Consider the following 21609-nt stretch of genomic DNA (forward strand, 5'->3'; position numbering starts at 1 on the left):
TTCAGATAGAAATGCGTTGTGTAGAACAGATTATTATTATTATTTTTGTTATTTTTATTTAACTAGGCAAGTCAGTTTTAAGAACAAATTCTTATGTACAATGATGGCCTACCCCAGCCAAACTCGGACGATGCTGGGCCAATTGTGCACCGCCCTATGGGACTCCCAACCACGGCCGGATGTGATGCAGCCACAAACGTGTCCATTTGATATCTAAGATTAAGACAGAGTTGAGTTTGCATATTAATGAATAGTTTCACAGACCAAATCAATCTGTAATATTGTGCATTTATCCCTGTTCTTTTCAAACCCCACACACATCTGTTGTGAACTACTCAGGTCAAGGCCTAGGGTTACCAGGTGCCATAGGCCTATGCAGAGCATAAAGATAAAAACCCAAAAAACAGGACGGTCCAATGATGCCATGAGTGAGTAAATATCCCAACTCAACTCTGTCTTAATGGGATAGTTCACTCAAATCACAAAATGTAATATTGGTTTCCTTACCTTGTAAGCAGTCTAAGACTGCGATCCATGCTTTTGTTGACCTGCCCATTGTCTCCAAATGCTAACGTTGTGTAAATAAAGTTTGATTTGAAAATGACATTCAAAATAGCAATGCAAAACACTTTGCTTATTTGTCAAATCCTTCAGAATCTATGTGTTCTATTTGGCCTGGTTAAATGAAGGTTACATAAAAAATACATTAAATGTTGACATGAACCCAGTTAAAGCCAGTGAACATGTCTTCTATTCAACAATCTAACGTCAAATAAATATACCAACATAAAATTATAATTGACACATCTCTTCTCTCTAGCGGGCCAATATTGTGTTGGAATGCACAACTCCACTTCATGATAAGCCTAACTTCAAATATGCTCAATAGGCTACTACATTTTAAGATGATAAAATATGATGAACTTTCTTCGTTGTTATGACATTTTGTCATATCTTCTGAAATGCTTTTAAATGGTTAATTGTACTCATAAGGTACTGAATTAAAAACAAACCAAAACAACAGACCTTATAAGGATAGAGACAAACAAGGAAGCATGCAGAGGTGAAGAGGAGATAGAGGAGGGGTATGAGACAGATACACTATAAAAGCAGAGAGCGGTGAGTGAAAGAATTAGAAAGTCAAAAGAATAGAAAAGAAAGAGTTCACACTTTGGTAAGACAATTGTTTTACTTCTTGTATCCATTTTTTGCATCAATCTTTTATTTTTCTCCTTTAGCTAACTTATGCTCTTTTACCTGTGTTAATCAATACAAACAAACAGATAGAGAGACAGACAGACAGAAGACAAGATGAAGGTCCTACTCGTTCTGGCGATGATGTTCCTCGGGGCCTCTGCCCACCCCTGCCCCCATACCTTTGCAGGTGAGCATCAATGCTATCATGATCATGTCAAACCCAGAGTGGCTACTGTATACTTTGAGTTTGGAAGTGGTGTTGTTTTCAGTTTTAATTGTCTTTAGGGGTAAAATAACCAAATTATGAAAGAGGTTGGTTAAACATTTCCAGTTAAGATAGTCTGTTTATAAGGAATTGACTTAAGTCACAGAGTAACATATTTCTAATGTAAACTACTCAGAAGTGGTAGGGGGTATGTTGAGTCATTTTTTACATTCAGCATCACTACATCATAGTATTATTTCTAACAAATATATCTACATATATCTCAAGATGTTGTGTATCCCTGGAAATAATCAGAATTCATGTAAACATAACAGTTTTGAAAACATAGCTTGTCCAAAAAAAGAGGTCTCAGGGTATGGGGTAATAGAGAATGGGTAAGTTGAGCCGCCAGCTGTCTTGAACGGGGATGTTGTGCCAATTCATAGGCAAGTTCTCTACATTTGAGTCTACTAAGCTCATGAAAATGTCTGCCGGATTCTTGATATGTTTAATAAGATCAGACTCCATGTCATGACTCTATCAGACTCTATCAAAGCCTCTCTTTCTCACAGGAACATGTTTGTTTTCTTGTTTGTCAATGTTCCTCTTCAGTGTCACTCTGTCAATTTTTCCTCCCTAACTGCTGCTTGAATGGACTTTTTCCCTTCTCTCACTTCCTTGGCTGCTCTTTCAAGAACCTCAAGGGAGGCTAGACCCCTGCTTGTTTTGCATTTGTATACACGGGGCATGATCGTGCATTTTTATTGCTACAGAGCAGACACTACCTTGAGTTCATATGCATGACAAATGGAAAAAATACTATGCATATTATGTATAAAACTGACTAAATGTAATTAGCATTTGTATGGGGTGTGTTGAGCTATTGGCTTAACTTGTCCCTGGCCAAATGACACAATTTACCCCAAAGCAACCATTTTGACTGTATTAGCTCATGCAGCTACAGGGATGCACTTTCATGCTAGGTTTAGGACCTCATTTTGTTGCTTATAGAGACCCCAACTGATATATGAAAGAGTCTTAAAACAACCTATTTTGTTTTAGATACAAGCACCATGAAATCTATAACACAATACATTTATTTGACTTTGTGGAATTCCGTTTTTTGGAACTAGCAACACTTTCTCCATGTTTCTTCCTTCATGAAATGATGACCACTTCCTAAATGTTTGGTCACATTCATTTAATTAATGTCGTGTATGGTTTCCTAGAAACAAGGGGTTGCTCAACTAACCCGTTGGCACAACGTACCCCACTCTCCCCTACAGCCTTACCTCTGTTTTACTTGCTATATTATTAGCTCTGTCTGTTTGTATCACTTGTTTTCTCTCTCCTATCTCTCTTGTTCTCCCTCTTTTAGATAATTCAACAGTTAAACTACTAGAGAATTATGTCATTGAGCAATGCACTGGTCATGCTGCTTGGTACAAACTGGGGTCCTACTGTATTAAGCACTTCAACCAGATGTTGGACTATACGTCAGCTGAGGTAAATTCAGACTTCTCTCAGGTTTTATCCCACGTATCCATGATGTCTCAGTTAAAGGTAGACATACAGTAGTGTACCTCACCACTGGGCACAGATGTCACATCTAGTTTTGATGGATTGAGTTGTCAAGTATCGTGAATTCAAAGTGAAATAAACAACAATTTGAACCATGTCATTGGATTTAGGTTAAACTTTGGGTGAAAAAAAATCCTAAATTCCTGTACTGTACGCTAATGACTTTTTCCTAATCCAACCAGTTTTCCACATTGATTCAATGTCATCAGAAGGAAAAACATAGATTTTTTGATTGAAACGACATGGTAACAACTTTGATTTGATTTAACAAGTTTGTGCCCACTGGGTCTATATCTGCTGTGTGATTTTACCTCCATAAGTAACTCTCAAAGCATCATCAATATTAATCCAACTCTAAATATGTTTTCTCTGTTTCCTTAATGTCTACATCACACAGAATCACTGCAAATCTGTGAAGACTGGTGCTCATCTGGTATCAACCCACAATGCTGAGGAAAACAATGCCCTGGATGAATTCACTCAGTGGAGCAGCCGACCAAACCCTCGCATCTGGCTCGGTGGTTATGCACTAACTGACCCTTCACAGGTGTTAATAATCATAAGAACTAGTGGTGGGCACCAAAATCCATGATATCGATATTGCTTGATGTATCAATATGAGCAAGGCATATCGTGATATTGGTTTATCCCTTCCTGTTAACATACACTTTTATGTAAAAGGGTATACATGATTGTGCCTCTTACAGACCTTCTCACAGGCTCTCAACTGAGCATACATAATTGCCTGCTATTGGGCCATCGACAATGGATGGAAACTGGTTGGGTGGGTTTAGGCTTCTAGAACATTCACACCTGGTCCAATGGGCAATCAGCAAGCCGTTGTCTAGACTTCATAGAACCGTGGAAGTCAACAGAAAAGTGAACATTCATGTGGTTGCAAGGTTGTCATGAAGCCAGTACATACACTGAGCGTATAAAACATTAGGAACACCTTCCTAATATTGGTTTTGAAAGCATTCCACAGGGATGCTGGCAAGGGAAATGTTGACTCCAATGCTTCCCACAGTTGTGTCAAGTTGGCTGGATGTCCTTTGGGTGGTGGACCATTCTTGATACACACGGGAAACTGTTGAGCATGAAAAACCAAGCAGTGTTACTTTTATTCACACACTCAAACCAGTGCGCCTGCCACCTACTACCATACCTCGTTCAAAGGCACCTAAATATTTTGTCTTGTCCATTCACCCTCTGAATGGCACATATACACAATCCATGACTCAATTGTCTCAAGGCTTAAAAATCCTTCTTTAGCCTGTCTCCCTTCCTTCATCTATACAAATGTAAGTATATTTAACAAGTGACATCGATAAGGGATCATAGCTTTAACCTGGATTCACCTGGTCAGTCTATGTCATGGGAAGAGCAGGTGTTCCTAATGTTGTTTACACTCATTGTATATCAATATTGTTTGGGGAAAAAATGCAACTGTATTGACATCAACTTTTTGATATCGGTGCCCATCACTAATATGAACTGACTAAAATGAATCTCAAAACAAGTAGTGTTCACTGTTCAAATTGGCCATCATTAGCAAAAGCAGGTGGGCAACACCAGTTATACCCCCTTGCTTGCCCCTATGTTTTGGTCAGTTATATGTCCTGCTCTCTCTCTCTCACAGGCTAGCAACTTCCTCTGGGCCGATGGGTCTAATATGGATTTCTTTGCCTGGATTCAGGAACCCAAGCAACCATCCGGTGATGGACGTTGCATGGAGATGAACTGGCTCGGTAAGCAAGGGATAACTGGCTGTGGTTGGAATTGTGCTGGTGAAACCTTTACATTTCTACTGCTTGAGTACTGGCACTTCTTCTAGAATATTCTGGGACCTTTTTTTTTATTCCAAAAGGTGTTGTGGGGGTGGGAGGCAAGAAAATGTTTCATTTTATTTTTGTTTCTGACATATCATGACATATTCTAAGAATACTATACATTTCTTTCATTTAACGTCTCCATCTCTATTCATCTTCTCAGAAACCGGCAAATGGAATGATAAACCATGTACCCAGAAGAACTTCTTTGTGTGTGCCTTTAAACCTGACGGAGTCTGCCCAAGAGTGGAAGATACCGATAGATTGGAGCCTGAGGTGTCTCAGTTGAATCCGATGACAGATGAGTAGTATATACCTGTCAGATATGCTTTGCCTTATATAGCTTTAGTCTCAGACATCACAACGACACCAGGACCCTGTAAAACGTTAGAGAAAACCCATGGCTCAAAGACAAAGCTTTTGTTGGATTAAAGATTTCCACATCACAGTCAGTTTCAATCCACCCAAAGTATGAATTTCTGATACTGGTTGTATTTGAATATTCTAAACACATTGCATTTGAGAATACTATATTTTGTCAGAAAACAATGTAACCCAATCTATTTTCTGGATGAATGGTGTTGATATTGCTTCAGTTGTTTGGAAGATGAGACATTACGCATTGCTTGGTTAGCAAATAAAAATGAATATTTTCATCCATCTTATCCATGACCTCCCTCTCTTTTCTAAACTGGCGATTCAACAAGTGTCTCCACAATTCCCTCTTGTGATTCCTCATGCAGCTGTAGGCCTATACATTTACCACAACTATTCACTTACTATGTAGACAGACAGTAAGTAATGCACTTCAAATGAGATGAACCCAATTCAATTCCCTAAATGGATATGTGCTGGTTGGGACAACATGCCACGAATAGATGATACTTTAGTTAACATCCACTATAAGATTAAAGGATGCTGCATCAGAGTGAGGGGCTGAAGCAGCCTTGACAGGTTAGAGATGGACAATAGGTTGAACCCATAGATTTAGAATGAAATCCCATACCTTCCCATTCATTGCCCTGTTGGAGTAGTGCACCCAAACAGAGAGCATGAGTGATTGGACTTCAATACATTTTCACGCAAGGCCACTTATTTTAAAAACAAGTAGACGCTATTGTAGCGTCGTTAGCTTAGCTCTGCTTTAGAAAGATTATACTCAAATCAGTCACATCGTTGGTTTAGAGCGCAGCTGTGCATTAGGTTAAACGTGATTGCTCTGTCCAAACAAGAATGAGTTCAGCTGAATTGCTGCAAAACTGTTAACAAGTCAAGTGTCTGTCCAATCAGCAACCTCTGATAAATAATGGGAAGGGGGCCGGTGCGGTTTTAGACACATGAACCAATGTGGCGTGCTTCTTTACATATGGCCAAAATATGTTTATCTTGTTATTAGAATTGCAGACTTCGCCCTCATTACAGGTAAACTGTCAAATTGTACAAATGCTGTGATTCCTTATAAACACGAGGGTTTCTCATGTGGAATTGCAAGGATTAATGTAGCCTAAATAAAGATGAGATTGTAGTTACATGAAAACATTTGTATTATTTGCCTTCCAGGTTTCTATTTTATGGAGCTCGATTGGTGAAATTAGGCTACAGAAATGATTGTAAATGAAGATGTTTCCATAATTGAATGATTTCTAATGAATAGCCTTGTTTTACATGGAAATGCTAAAGAAATATTGGACTTCCACTGTAGCCTAGGCTAACCTAGTCTTGTTTTCGATGGTGAGAGTTAATATATTACCCTGTTCAATTTAGAGTTGATCATTTAGGACATCTGTCTACAAAATTGCCCTGCATGGCACAGCCTAGTATTATAAGGGTGTACGACTTTCAAAATTGCTCAGTTGGTAGAGCAGGGTGCTTGTAACACCAGGGTAGTGGGTTTGATTCCTGGGACCACCCACATGTAAAATGTATTCACGCATGACTGTAAGACGCTTTGGATAAAAGTGTCTGCTAAATGGCACATTATATTATTATTATTATTATGTCAATGTGAAATAAATTGTAGTAAGATAATGTGTAGAGAATGAGTTTTACATTCCTTGATAAATGATGGTTTATTTGTCCTAAAACATGTTCATGAGGTTAGTTCAGCCACAAACCGCAGCTGAAACACAACTTGCTCTTCCACTAATGGTACAAGAGTAATTTTTGACTGTGCAATTGAAATCAAGGTGAGAGTGAGGTTGGCTCTAAAATGCAGGTGCTGGGGAATGCAGTGCAATCAGGTTTAGGCAACTGCCTTATCTAGCCTTATCTCCTAAAATGTGGGTCTGAACCACTTTTGAAGGCTAAAACACAGCTAAACTAAAGACACTATAACAGCTGCTTGTGTTCACTATTCAAATTGATCATCATGATAAAATCCAGAAGAGTTGTCATGGCCCCCCAACTGCTTCTGTCCTCATGCTTGGTCTCTGTCTGTCTGTTCTCCCATAGCCTCACCAGTACCTCTGCACTGTCAGATACCTTTCGCCTTATAGCTTAGTCTCAGACATCACAACCACACCAAAACTCTACAAAATGTTAGAGAAAGCCCATGGTTCAAAGACAAAGCCTTTGTCAGTTCAAGATTTCCATCACAGTCAAGATTTTACAAAAAGGACTGTGATTAAAAAGGCTAAACACAGTGTACTTGAGACTTCTGTACATCGATTTCTTGCTCTTTGTGAATCTATTTTCATAATGAATGATGTTGATATTGCTTCAGTTATTTTAATTTGAGACATCATGCATTGCTACAAATATCTTCATTCACCAATAATCTTTGCCTGACATTTTTTGGACCTGGCCTCATACCAATATTTAGCAGGCTGATGGGGACAAATACCAATACACCCTAATGTCTATTGGTGTAATGTGTGGGAGGAGTAGCCGACCAGGAGGATGAAGATAATGATTACAGTATATTATGAAGGGGCTGAAATCGGAGGACATAACGTTTCAGAATGTTCAGATAGAAGTGCAACATGTAGAACAGATATGATTGACACGCACGACTCAGCCCGTACTCTACACAGACTGGTGAGGCATAACCAATCAGAGCTGCAGTAGGCCTATATGCAAATAGACCATTGCCATATATGGATTTGTGCCATTTACTTTGATCTGGACTGTGTTTACAGCTGTGGTCGTGAGTAGATGTGCTTGTTTAGAGATCACAGTGAGAGCTGCATGTAGCCACATGTGCACATTTTGTTCATATCCTTTGCCAGTTAGTGAGTTATTAGCCAAGTTATAGATCATTTGTAGTCAGCAATATGGGAGGGATTGCTTCCTACAAGAGCTCAAAACGTTTACATTTCTTTTCATCTTTGAAAAGCAAGTCAAGTAAAGAGCATTTTTATGTCTTAAAGGGGCAGTGTTGTATTTTGAGACAGGCTTGAATAAGTTAAGTAGCCAATAGGCAGAGTGTAGCATAATTTGTCTGACTCTCTGTAATAATGCATTCTATTTTGTAAAGTGGTTTCTTGCATCAAACAACAACACAATTTTCAGTCACCTCCTTGTCTGAAGGACAAGTGGTTAAACAGGTTAATGTCAACAACTGGGGTACTGATCTCCCTCCATCTGATGGTTTCACCACTATTATGGTTGTTGTGGACAGATTGTCTAAATCCTGTTGTTTTATCCCTCTCTGTGGTCTCCCTACCACTCTCCAGGTCGCTGAGGTACTGTTCCAGCAGGTCTTCCGGAACTATGGCCTTCCGGAGGACATCGTCTCTGACCGTGGTGCCCAATTCACATCACGGGTATGGAAAGCCTTCATGGAGAAGCTGGGGGTCACGGTCAGCCTCACTTCCGGGTACCGGCCTCAGTCTGACGGGCAGGTGGAGAGGATGAACCAGGAGCTGGGGAGGTTCCTGAAGAGTCACTGCTAGGAGAGGCAGGGGGAGCGGGCACGATTCCTTCGGAGTACGCCCAGAATTCATTGCGTCACTCCTCCACCGGGCTGACTCCCTTCCAGTGTGTTCTGGGTTATCAGCCAGCCATGGCTAAATAGACCCCGAGCCAGACCGAAGCTCCTGCGGTTGACGAGTGGTTCAGGCACGCAGAAAATGTTTGGAACGATGCCCAAGTGAGGCTCCAGCGCATCGTCCGCCGCCAGAAGGAGCAGGTGGATCGCCACCGTAGTGAGGCTCCCGTGTTCCATCCTGGTGATCGCGTCTGGCTCTCCACCAGGAACCTCCCACTCCGCCTGTCCTGTATGAAGCTGAGCCCCCGGTTTATGGGGCCGTTCAAGGTCCTCCAGAGGGTCAACAAGGTGACATATAGATTACAGCTCCCCACCAACTACCGGATCTTACCCTTTTTTCATGTTTCCCTCCTCAGGCCGGTGGTTCCTGGACCCCTGGCTGATGCCATCCCCACGACACCCCTCCGGAGGCCTCCCCTGGACATCGAGGGAAGCCCCGCCTATGCCGTCAGATCCCTCTTGGATGTTGTGGGGGTCGGCTTCAGTATGTGGTGGACTGGGAGGGGTAAGGTTCAGAGGAGCAGTGTTGGATTCCGATGGATGACATTCTAGATCCCAACGTCATCTGAGATTTCCAACTTCGCAATCCACACTGGCCCGCTCCTCACCCTCGAGCTGTCCCCCTGACCGGTGTCAATCTTCAGCTGGAGCTGGGCGTCAATGGGGGGGGTATCGTCACGTCTACTCCCGCTTTGGCGCTTGATGTCGCCGGTTTACTAACCACCGGTCCTGGTAACCGATCATTATGCACACCTGTGCCCCATCATTAGTCTCACCTGGACTTCATCACTACCCTGATTACTTACCCTTTATCTAGCCCACTGTAGCATTACTCATCAGGCAGTATTGGTTTTGGTTACATTCAGTACGCTTCTCCTGTTTTGTATATTATTCATGTTTATTATTATTAAACTCACCTTCTGCACTTGTTTCCTGACTCCCTGCGTATACATTACAGTTATGATCAAATAGCTACAGTAACCTACTTGGCTGTAACTTAAAGCAGATACAGCCTCAGTGTTCACAGTAAACGTGCACTGGAAGTTACTGAATATTCAATTTTGTGCTCAGCAGAGCTGAAATTTGCTCAGTGCCGGAAAAAAATTGAGGGAACATTGGTGGCCACGCATGACGCCAACTCCATCAAGTTTGCTGACAACACAACAATGGTAGGCCTGGTCACCAACGGCAATGAGACAGCCTACAGGAAGAAGGTCAGAGAACTGGCAGTGTAGTTCCAGGACACCAGAGGTTTGGAGAGGGTCAAGAGCTGAAAGTTCCTCGGTATCCACATCACTGAGGACTTAACATGGTCCTCTCACACCAGAACAGTCGTGAAGAAGGCACGGCAATGCCTCTTTTCCCTCAGGAGGCTGAAACAATAAATGTGAGGAGCTCTAAATTAAAACAACTTAACTTCCTGATGAGCCAGGTCACATGACAGAGGTCAAGGTAACATTAACTGGGCATATCTAAAACAACCAGCAGGGGGAGACAAACACACCCAAATGGTAAATGAATACTCACGTAACAGAACGACTATTGATTTGATGCATTACTCCATTACGCTGCTGTGTACTGATTATTGGTTGCCATTACCATTAGAATGTTATCTATTTCTAATCTATTTATCCTGCTACTGGTCACTATTACTCCTGTTTACATGTATATATTACCATCAGTATATTACCATAAGTATTTACACTGAGTATACCAAACAGGAACAATTTCCTAATATTCAGTTGTGTCAAGTTGGCTGGATGTCCTTGGTGGACCATCCTTGATACACATGGGAGACTGTTGAGTGTGAAAAACCCAGCAGAGTTGTAGTTCTTGATACAAACAGGTGTGCCTGGCACCTACTACCATACCCCGTTCAAAGGCCCTTAAATCAGTTGTCTTGTCCATTCACCCACTGAATGGCACACATACACAATCCATGTCTCATTTGTCTCAAGGCTTAAAAATCCTTCTTTTACCTGTCTCCCTTCCTTCATCTATATGGATTAAAGTGGATTCAACAAGTGACATCAACAAGAGATCATAGCTTTAACCTGGATTCCCCTGGTCAGTTGATGTCACGGAAAGAGCAGGTGGTCCTAATGATATGTGCACTCACTGTATATCAATAGTGTGTGTATAGTCCCATGTGGCTCAGTTGGTAGAGCATGGTGTTTGCAACGCCAGGGTTGTGGGTTCGATTCCCACAGGGGACCAGTACAAAGAAAAAAAAAGAAATGAAATGTATGCATTCACTACTGTAAGTCGCTCTGGATAAGAGCGTCTGCTAAATGACAAAAATGTATGGGGAAAGAATGCAACTGTATTAATTGACTAAAATGAATCTCAAAACAAGTAGTGTTCACTGTTCAAATTGGCCAGCAAAAGCAGGTGGGCAAAACCAGTTATACCCCCTCGCTTGCCCCTATGTTTTGGTCAGTTATATGTCCTGCTCTCTCTCTCTCACAGGCTAGCAACTTCCTCTGGGCCGATGGGTCTAATATGGATTTCTCTGCCTGGATTCAGGAACCCAAGCAACCATCCGGTGATGGACGTTGCATGGAGATGAACTGGCTCAATAAGCAAGAGAGGGGAGGGATAACTGGCTGTGGTTTGAATTGTGCTGGTGAAACCCCTACATTTCTACTGCTTGAGTACTGGCACTTCTTCTAGAATATTCTGGGACCTTTTTTTTTATTCCAGGTGGTGTTGTGGGGATGAGAGGAAAGAAAATGTTTCATTTTATTTTTGTTGATGACATATCATGACATATTCTAAGAATACTAATCATTTCTTTCATTTAATATCTCCATCTCTATTCATCTTCTCAAAAACCGGCAAATGGAATGATAAACCATGTAGCCAGAAGAACTTCTTTGTGTGTGCCTTTAAACCTGACGGAGGCTGCCCAAGAGTGGAAGATACCGATAGATTGGAGCCTGAGGTGTCTCAGTTGAATCTGATGACAGATGAGTAGTACAGTGGGGGGAAAAAGTATATGATCCCCTGCTGATTTTGTACGTTTGCTCACTTACAAAGAAATGATCATTCTATAATTTTAATAGTAGGTTTATTTGAACAGTGAGAGACAGAATAACAACAAAATAATCCAGAAAAACGCATGTCAAAAATGTTATAAAATGATTTGCATTTTAATGAGGGAAATAAGTATTTGACCCCTCTGCAAAACATGACTTAGTACTTGGTGGCAAAACACTTCTTGGCAATCACAGAGGGCAGACGTTTTTTGTAGTTGGCCACCAGGTTTGCACACATCTCAGGAGGGATTTTGTCCCACTCCTCTTTGCAGATCTTCGCCAAGTCATTAAGGTTTCGAGGCTGACATTTGGCAACTCGAACCTTCAGCTCCCTCCACAGATTTTCTATGGGATTAAGATCTGGAGACTCCCTTGGCCACTCCAGGACCTTAATGTGCTTCTTCTTGAGCCACTCCTTTGTTGCCTTGGCCGTGTGTTTTGGGTCATTGTCATGCTGGAATACCCAGCCACGACCCATTTTCAATGCCCTGGCTGAGGGAAGGAGGTTCTCACCCAAGATTTGACGGTACATGGCCCCGTCCATCGTCCCTTTGATGCGGTGAAGTTGTCCTGTCCCCTTAGATGAAAAACACCCCCAAAGCATAATGTTTCCACCTCCATGTTTGACAGTGGAGATGGTGTTCTTGGGGTCATAGGCAGCATTCCTTCTCCTCCAAACACAGCGAGTTGAGTTGATGTCAAAGAGCTCCATTTTGGTCTCATCTGACCACAACACTTTCACCAGTTGTCCTCTGAGTCATTCAGATGTTCATTGGCAAACTTCAGACGGGCATGTATATGTATTCTTGAGCAGGGGGACCTTGCGGGCGCTGCAGGATTTCAGTCCTTCACGGCGTAGTGTGTTACCAATTGTTTTCTTGGTGACTATGGTCCCAGCTGCCTTGAGATCATTGACAAGATCCTCCCGTGTAGTTCTGGGCTGATTCCTCACCGTTCTCATGATCATTGCAACTCCACGAGGTGAGATCTTGCATGGAGCCCCAGGCCAAGGGATATTGGCAGTTCTTTTGTGTTTCTTCCATTTGAGAATAATCGCACCAAATGCTGACACCCTCTCACCAAGTTGCTTGGCGATGGTCTTATAGCCCATTCCAGCCTTGTGTAGGTCTACAATCTTGTCCCTGACATCCTTGGAGAGCTCTTTGGTCTTGGCCATGGTGGAGAGTTTGGAATCTGATTGATTGCTTCTGTGGACAGGTGTCTTTTTTACAGGTAACAAGCTGCGGTTAGGAGCACTCCCTTTAAGAGTGAGCTCCTAATCTCAGCTCGTTACCTGTATAAAAGACACCTGGGAGCAGGAAATCTTTCTGATTGAGAGGGGGTCGAATACTTATTTCCCTCATTAAAATGCAAATCAATTTATAACGTTTTTTACATGCGTTTTTCTGGGTATTTTTTTGTTATTCTGTCTCTCACTGTTCAAATAAACCTACCATTAAAATTATAGACTGATCCTTTCTTTGTCAGTGGGCAAACGTACAAAATCAGCAGGGGATCAAATACTTTTTCCCCCACTGTATACCAAGCTTTTTATATACAAAGCCTTTTACATTTAAATTTAGCTCGTCATGCATATTTTGCTTTTAGCGACCCGCAGAAATAACTTTGAAGGTGAATAACCCCAAAATATAAAATCCTCAAAAATTGTTACTAGAAACCTGCACCTCTGTCAATAGAGCTCGATGCTTATGAATCAGATTTATAATGTTATGTAATCCGACTTTAATGTTGATGATATGTTCAAGAAAGAACCCACTGAACAATTAATAACATGAATTATCATATTTCTATTGGTAAAATGTATTTTATAATACAAGGAAGTGGAACTTCATCACCAAAGCAATCCCTCTTGGCAGCGTGGGTGGACTCCCTACTTAATTAAGGCACTGTTCTTTCACACACCGGACCCATAAAGCCAGAAAGAGTTGGCAGCCTTTGGCAGACAAGATGGCCTACCTGTGGCTGCTCTGAGGCCCCTCTCAGCATGGCCAGGTGGGTGAGCAGTCTGACCAGGATGAAGGGGGTGAGGGACATGTTTTTGGTGTCCAGGGTGTCTGGGTTGTCCCTCCTCTGAGGGTCTCCCAGGATGTGGCCAGTCCTTGTGAGATCTCCCCTAAGAGGACACGTTCAGTTATTGGTCATGACATGAGATCTGGAGCCATGTATAAAACGGATCAGAAAACACTCTAAGAAAAAAAGGGTTCCAAAAGGGTTCTTGTCTTCGTAGGAACCCTTTTTGGTTCCAGGTTGGACCCTTTGGGGTTCCATGTAGAACCCTCTGTGGAAAGAGTTGTACATGGAACCAAAAGGGTTCTTCAAAGACTTATCCTATGGGGATAGATGAAGAACCCTTTTTCTAAGAGTGGTGGGAGTGCTGGTCTAGGATCAGGTCCCTCCTGTCCATATACTTTAGTATTATTTTAAAGGCCAAACTGATCTTACATCAGCACTCCTACTCTGATGCTTTGGCAGTAATATCACTGTTGGGCCCTTAGAGAGCTGACTTACTGCTGTAGCTCCATCTTCTGGAAACCAGTCAAGGGAACATGGTTCTCCCCTCCAATCTCCACCCTACACTCTAGACATTGTGCCTTATGGGTGGGTTGACCACACTGCAATAGAGTGAGTAAATCAGTTGGCTGTTTGCTTAGCTAATGAACATAAAATATTTACATGAAGAACTTTGCTTACCTTATCCACAACACAGGGGTGACCATTCGGACAAGCTGTTGAGATTTGAGTCAAAACTGAGCTTATTATTACAGAAATGTCATTGTTTTTAACCCAAAATTGTATTAGCTGAATCTGAAAATAACAATTAATTTATATGTCTATACTGTCTATATGCTTCCTGTAGCACGATGTTAACAAATACAATTTCACAGAGGTGTAACTCGGATGATTTACTCAAAGTTCAAGTTACAGTACATGCATTTATCAGGTTAGGATTCAAAATGTCTGTACTTACAGTACCAGGAGAGTCCATAATCCACTTCACTCTGTGTTATAAGCCTTTGAGCGACAGCCAGCATGTCCTCAGGCATTGTGGGTAGAAAGGCACTCTGTTGGGATAGACATAAGCAGATAAAGACAACTCTCACAGTCAACAAGGAGAAAGTCAATGTAAGATATTGACAGGTGCTGATGAGAATCATACCAGCATATTGTTGGGAGACAGGCCAAGCTGCTGAAGAGGTGTGAGCAGCCCTTCTGTCCCAGTGAGCAGCACAGCAGACATGTGGACAACCAGCTCTATAAGGGTGTGCTCCACACTGGACCGGTCTGCCAGGACACTCAGTCCTCCCATCCTGTTGTGAACCAATTCTTTGGCAAAGTCCCTCACTTCCCTGCAATTTAGGTACCTTGATCCCTCGATGAAGTCCTCAAGTGCTTTGCATTGCTGGAGGAATAAAACAAAGTCAGCCATTTTGGATAAATGTAATTGGGATTTTCTGAAGTCTACAAAAAGTCAATATAATTCAAAGTATAACTATTATAACATAAAAATCAGAATAGTTTGCCAACTCTATCGTTAGTTGTGGGCTAACAGTTTTCCCTCTGATGTGGAGTTGAAGGAGATGGTCTAACGTGTATAGCTTAGGGGTGGGGTAGAGGCCTGTCTTCCTACCTTAGGGGAAGGGGTAGAGGCCTGTGTTCCTACATTAGGGGTGGGGTGGAGGCCTGTCTTCCTACCTTAGGGGTGGGGTGGAGGCCTGTATTCCTACCTTAGGGGCGGGGTAGAGTCCGGTCTTCCTACCTTAGGGGCGGGGTAGAGCCCTGTCTTCCTACCTTAGGGGCGGGGTGGAGGCCTGTCTTCCTACCTTAGGGGCGGGGTGGAGGCCTGTCTTCCTACCTTAGGGGCGGGGTGGAGGCCTGTCTTCCTACCTTAGGGGCGGGGTGGAGGCCTGTCTTCCTACCTTAGGGGCGGGGTGGAGGCCTGTCTTCCTACCTTAGGGGTGGGGTGGAGGCCTGTCTTCCTACCTTAGGGGCGGGGTGGAGGCCTGTCTTCCTATCTTAGGGGTGGGGTAGAGCCCTGTCTTCCTACCTTAGGGGTGGGGTAGAGGCCTGTGTTCCTACCTTAGGGGTGGGGTAGAGCCCTGTCTTCCTACCTTAGGGGTGGGGTGGAGGCCTGTGTTCCTACCTTAGGGGAAGGGGTGGAGGCCTGTCTTCCTACCTTAGGGGTGGAGGCCTGTCTTCCTACCTTAGGGGTGGGGTGGAGGCCTGTGTTCCTACCTTAGGGGTGGGGTAGAGGCCTGTATTCCTACCTTAGGGGTGGGGTAGAGGCCTGTGTTCCTACCTTAGGGGTGGAGGCCTGTCTTCCTACCTTAGGGGCGGGGTAGAGGCCTGTGTTCCTACCTTAGGGGCGGGGTAGAGGCCTGTCTTCCTATCTTAGGGGTGGGGTAGGGGCCTGTCTTCCTACCTTAGGGGTAGAGGCCTGTCTTCCTACCTTAGGGGTAGAGGCCTGTCTTCCTATCTTAGGGGTGGGGTGGAGGCCTGTCTTCCTACCTTAGGGGCGGGGTAGAGGCCTGTATTACTACCTTATGGGCGGGGTAGAGGCCTGTCTTCCTACCTTAGGGGTAGAGGCCTGTCTTCCTACCTTAGGGGCGGGGTAGAGGCCTGTATTCCTACCTTAGGGGCGGGGTAGAGGCCTGTATTACTACCTTATGGGCGGGGTAGAGGCCTGTCTTCCTACCTTAGGGGTAGAGGCCTGTCTTCCTATCTTAGGGGTGGGGTAGGGGCCTGTCTTCCTATCTTAGGGGCGGGGTAGAGGCCTGTCTTCCTATCTTAGGGGTGGGGTAGGGGCCTGTCTTCCTACCTTAGGGGCGGGGTAGAGGCCTGTATTACTACCTTATGGGCGGGGTAGAGGCCTGTCTTCCTACCTTAGGGGTAGAGGCCTGTCTTCCTACCTTAGGGGCGGGGTAGAGGCCTGTATTCCTACCTTAGGGGCGGGGTAGAGGCCTGTATTACTACCTTATGGGCGGGGTAGAGGCCTGTCTTCCTACCTTAGGGGTAGAGGCCTGTCTTCCTATCTTAGGGGTGGGGTAGGGGCCTGTCTTCCTATCTTAGGGGCGGGGTAGAGGCCTGTCTTCCTATCTTAGGGGTGGGGTAGGGGCCTGTCTTCCTACCTTAGGTGCGGGGTAGAGGCCTGTATTACTACCTTAGGGGTGGGGTAGAGGCCTGTATTCCTACCTTAGGGGTGGGGTGGAGGCCTGTATTACTACCTTAGGGGTGGGGTAGAGGCCTGTGTTCCTACCTTAGGGGTGGGGTAGAGGCCTGTATTACTACCTTAGGGGTGGGGTGGAGGCCTGTGTTGGCTGCTCGGTACAGACTGGTGACTTCTCTGAAAAGAGACAGCAGGACATACAAGGTCCGCCTCCTTGCAGGTGCAGTACATCTCTACAACAAAACAACACACAAAGATGAGGACAAATTCACCAAACATCCATAAACTCTTAGGTTAGAAATAGTTTTAATAAAACTAATACACACACACACACACATTACATACAGTGGTATTGAGTTTAGTGGAGTTAAACTAATACCTGACAGGTATCCTCAATCTCCTGCACACTGTCCTCTAGTACTGCTTTGGCAACAGCCTCGCGGATATCCTGGTAGTCGTCTCCATAGACGAGATACTGGTCCATCTGGCCAACATCTTCATTCTGCATACAAGACGATGGAAGACCCTGATATCTAGAACATCGTCCTTCACAGTACTAGCTAGGAAATACACATCATTGTATCTAACCCGCTCAGGTCCTCTTTAGAAACATGTTTGTAAACAATAGAGAACAGGAAACAGGACCGATGGGTAATTTCAACAGTTTAAAACAAATGGAGTTGTATGAAACGTTTCATGAAACCCTGTGATGTACCTGCTGCTGCAACTCTTCAGGAAAAAGCCACCTGTACTTCTCTGTATCCTTCAGCATTCTCTGGACATACTCTACACCGTGCTGGCTGCTGACGTTGCGGATCAGGTAAACCCGGTACCAGTCGTTCTTACTCTCCTTACACAGGCTCCTAACAGCACACAGGAACTCCTCGACAACATCCTGAGGATTTTCACATTCCCCTGCACACAATGTGAGGAACCGAGGACAGATCTTGGATCAGTCAGTCAAAGTGATTGCAAGCATTCTTTATAAAACATTCCGTATAAAAAAACAACTATAATTCATTTACACCAACATGCACAATTTTTAAAGCAACAAGGATCAGAATTCATGACGCCATATTGACTGAGTGTTTTTACCAGACTGTATGCTATGGAGCAGGTGTGCAGCCATGTCCAGGCATAGACGGACCCTCGCGATCTGTTGCAGGTACTCTATTGTGACGGTCTCAGCCGACGCAGTGACAAAGTCCAGGAAGTGACGCAAGAACTCAGTCTCATTCTGCAGGTAGGCCTGCTGATCTGCAGGCTTCTGGCATTCATGTGGCTTTCTGTCGAACATGGAGTCCTGCAGAAAAACAGTTATAAACATCTATTCTATTTATTTAACCTTTATTTATCCATAAAGTCCCGTTGAGGTTAGAAGACCTCTTTTACAAATAGAATAGTGATAGCACTCCATTGATTTAGGGTGAAATCCTGTCAGATCCTACCTCAAGGCAGTTGATGTAGAGCGCATAAAGTTCATTTTTATCCTCTAGAATGTTGCTCTCTTCTATCAATGTCAAATACTGCTGCAGATATTCTTTGACGTCATCAAAGCTAAAAAAAAAAATTAAAAATTAAAAAAGAGTTAATTTTCAGTCAAATGTTTGATAACATCTGAAACCAACTGAATTGCGTTGCTGGTTACAGCAGCATTGCAGTGATACACTACATGACGAAAAGTATGTGGACACCAGCTCGTCAAACATCTCATTCCAAAATCATGGGCATTAATATGGAGTTGGTCCCCCCCCCCCCTTGCTGCTATAACAGCCTCCACTCTTCTGGGAAGGCTTTCCACTAGATGTTGGAACATTGCTGCGAAACTTGCTTCCATTCAGCCACAAGAGCATTAGTGAGATTGGGTACTAATGTTGGGCGATTAGGCCTGGCTTGCAGTTGGCATTCAAATTCATCCCAAAGGTGTTCGATGGGGTTGAGGTCAGGTCTCTGTGTAGGCCAATCAAGTTCTTCCACACCGATCTTGACAAACCATTTCTGTATGGACCTCGCTTTGTGCACGGGGGGCATTGTCATGCTGAAACAGGAAAGGGCCTTCCCCAAACTGTTGCCACAAAGTTGGAAGCACAGAATCGTCTATAATGTCATTGTATGCTGTAGCGTTACGATTTCCCTTCACTGGAACTAAGGGGCCGAGCCCGAACCATGAAAAACAGCCCCAGACCATTATTCCGCTTCCACCAAACTTTACAGTTGGCACTAAACATTGGGGCAGGTAGCATTCTCCTGGCATCCGCCAAACCCAGATTCGTCCGTCAGACTGCCAGATGGTGAAGCGTGAGTCATCACGCCAGAGAACACGTTTCCACTGCTCCAGAGTCCAATGGCGGCAAGCTTTACACCACTCCAGCCGACGCTTGGCATTGCGCATGGTGATCTTAGGCTTGTGTACGGCTGCTCGGCCATGGAAACCCATTTCATGAAGCTCCCGACAAACAGTCCTTGTGCTGACGTTGCTTCCAGAGGCAGTTTGGAACTCGGTAGTGGAGTGTTGCAAACAAGGAAAGACAGTTTTTACGCAGTAAACGCTTCAGCACTCAATGGTCCCGTTCTGTGAGCTTTTGTGGCCTACCACTTCGCAGCTGAGCCATTGTTGCTCCTAGACGTTTCCACTTCACAATAACAGCACTTACAGTTGACCGGGGCAGGTCCAGCAAGGCAAACATTTTACGAACTGACTTTCTGGAAAGGTGGCATCCTATGACGGTGCCATGTTGAAAGTCACAGAGCTCTTCAGTAAGGCCATTCTACAGCCAATGTTTGTCTATGGAGATCGCATTGCTGTGTGCTCGATTTTATACACCTGTCAGCAACGGGTGTGGCTGAAATAGCTGAATCCACTCATTTGAAGGGGTGTCCACATACTTTTGTATATATAGTGTATAAACAACATTTATTTCCTGGTTCACTCACGTGTACTTGAGCAGAAGCTTGAGTATCACTGATCGCACCACAGGATTCTTGTCCATAGACTCATCAAATGGTGAGAAATCTTTGGTGTGTATCTGACTTTGTGCTGGTACAAATATAATACATATCAGAACACAGATAAAAACATTTTACTGAGCCACAATCTTCCCTCTGGTCTGTTTAATGCTTAAAATGTCAAAAAGAATACAGGAACAAATGGAATCTAAACTCTATAATTTTGGCTAGTGTGTGTGTGTGTGTTGAGGGTACCTCTGATGAGTGGGATGGGTTCTGTCTCAACCATGAGGAAGGACAACAGGTGCAGGATGACACCTTTTGATGGGGGGATGTTGTCCTTGAAGCACACAGTAGTGACCAGGTCTATGAAAAACGCATTGCAACTCTGCCTGAACTGAGCGTTTAGTGTGATGCAAGCTCTGCAAAACCATAGTAGACAGATTAGACAGATAAGACGGTTAACAGGGAAAGACATGTCCTTTATCATTGGTTATCCAGATTTAAAAAAAAGGGTAAAACACACCCACCTTATGTCCTCAGTCACTTTGACCTCGAAGTCATCTGGGAGTTCGTGTTTGCACGTGGGGCAGTACATTTGGCCTGTGTTGAGACATCCTCTGACACAGGTCAGACAGAACATGTGGTGGCAGGGCAGGTCCACGGGGTCTTGTGGTTCCCCCATGCACACACGGCACTGGAAACCAAACCTAAAGAGAAAAAAATAGCTGCCGTTATTAAACATCAAATTCTGTATACAGCTTATCAACCACAGCGAATAATGTAGACATATAATATGAATAGACTTTTACACTAAATAAATTATATCATATAGACTTACTTGCAAATCAGATCACTTGCTTTTTGCTTGCAAGTCTTCAGTACTGTAATGATGGCCGCAAATGGTTCCTCCGATTTTACGTCTGAGTTTTTTGCCAGAATCTGCCACACGAGATAATTAGCAGTCACATAGATTAGTTAAAATGACATCCAACCAATTGAGTTGATTTCAGTTGAATGTTTTTTTTTTAAATGACATAGTTGTCGCCCATTACTCCCATTGGTTTTTAGCTAGTGGTGTCAAAAGTTAGCTGAAGTTCCAGGGTTAGGAACCGTTTAAACATTCACTTGTAAAATACTGAATTTATCCTTTACGCACAAAGTTCAATGCAATGAGAAAATTGCAATACGTTAACATAGTTCAAGAGCTCAGGTTGACATTTACATTCATTTCCATCCCATATTTCAGGTTTAGCAACCATCAGACTTAAACTATGTAGAAGTATAAACAAAGCACAAATGTAATTGGTGGCATGTTGACTTAAAGAACAAAAATATATGATATAAACTCACTTTGCCTATGGTACGAGTGTGATCAAGGACCAGAGACTTGAGCTCCCTCTCCTCAGACTCAAAGCCTATCAGCATGTGTTCCACAAACAGAAAGACGATGCAGATACGGTTCCAATGATTACTAAAAACACAAAACAAACAAGGACAAATCTTTACTTATTCTGGAAGAATTAACCATATCTGGGAGAAAGTTAATTCAGACAAACAATTACTTAGCTTTTATTTATTTATATATAAGTTTTACTATGTTCTACATTGTATCAAAACACAAACACAGACATCAAAAC

At 43.4% G+C, this 21609-nt stretch overlaps 2 protein-coding genes across 2 annotated transcripts; one reads left to right on the plus strand and one right to left on the minus strand.

Moving 5' to 3' along the window:
- The first annotated feature begins 1110 nt into the window (after positions 1-1110).
- Positions 1111-5477, plus strand: LOC145877535 (C-type lectin lectoxin-Thr1-like). Its single transcript, XM_082973242.1, has 6 exons — positions 1111-1174; positions 1284-1384; positions 2781-2908; positions 3381-3530; positions 4623-4731; positions 4976-5477. The coding sequence occupies exons 2-6, from the start codon at positions 1312-1314 to the stop codon at positions 5119-5121; spliced, it is 606 nt and encodes a 201-aa protein (XP_082829368.1). The 5' UTR covers positions 1111-1174; positions 1284-1311; the 3' UTR covers positions 5122-5477.
- An 8260-nt stretch (positions 5478-13737) lies between these two features.
- LOC145877471 (E3 ubiquitin-protein ligase rnf213-alpha-like) lies at positions 13738-20905 on the minus strand. Its single transcript, XM_082973046.1, has 14 exons — positions 20811-20905; positions 20500-20679; positions 20225-20391; positions 19958-20060; positions 18472-18580; positions 18119-18326; positions 17739-17938; positions 17403-17525; positions 17146-17256; positions 15017-15259; positions 14828-14921; positions 14551-14585; positions 14368-14471; positions 13738-13972 (listed from the first exon to the last, which is right to left on the minus strand). The coding sequence occupies exons 2-14, from the start codon at positions 20652-20654 to the stop codon at positions 13738-13740; spliced, it is 1887 nt and encodes a 628-aa protein (XP_082829172.1). The 5' UTR covers positions 20655-20679; positions 20811-20905.
- Positions 20906-21609: the final 704 nt, after the last annotated feature.

This window comes from Salmo salar, chromosome 03 (genome assembly GCF_965601325.2).
Source record: "Salmo salar chromosome 03, fSalSal1, whole genome shotgun sequence".
Classification (NCBI taxonomy): domain Eukaryota; kingdom Metazoa; phylum Chordata; class Actinopteri; order Salmoniformes; family Salmonidae; genus Salmo; species Salmo salar.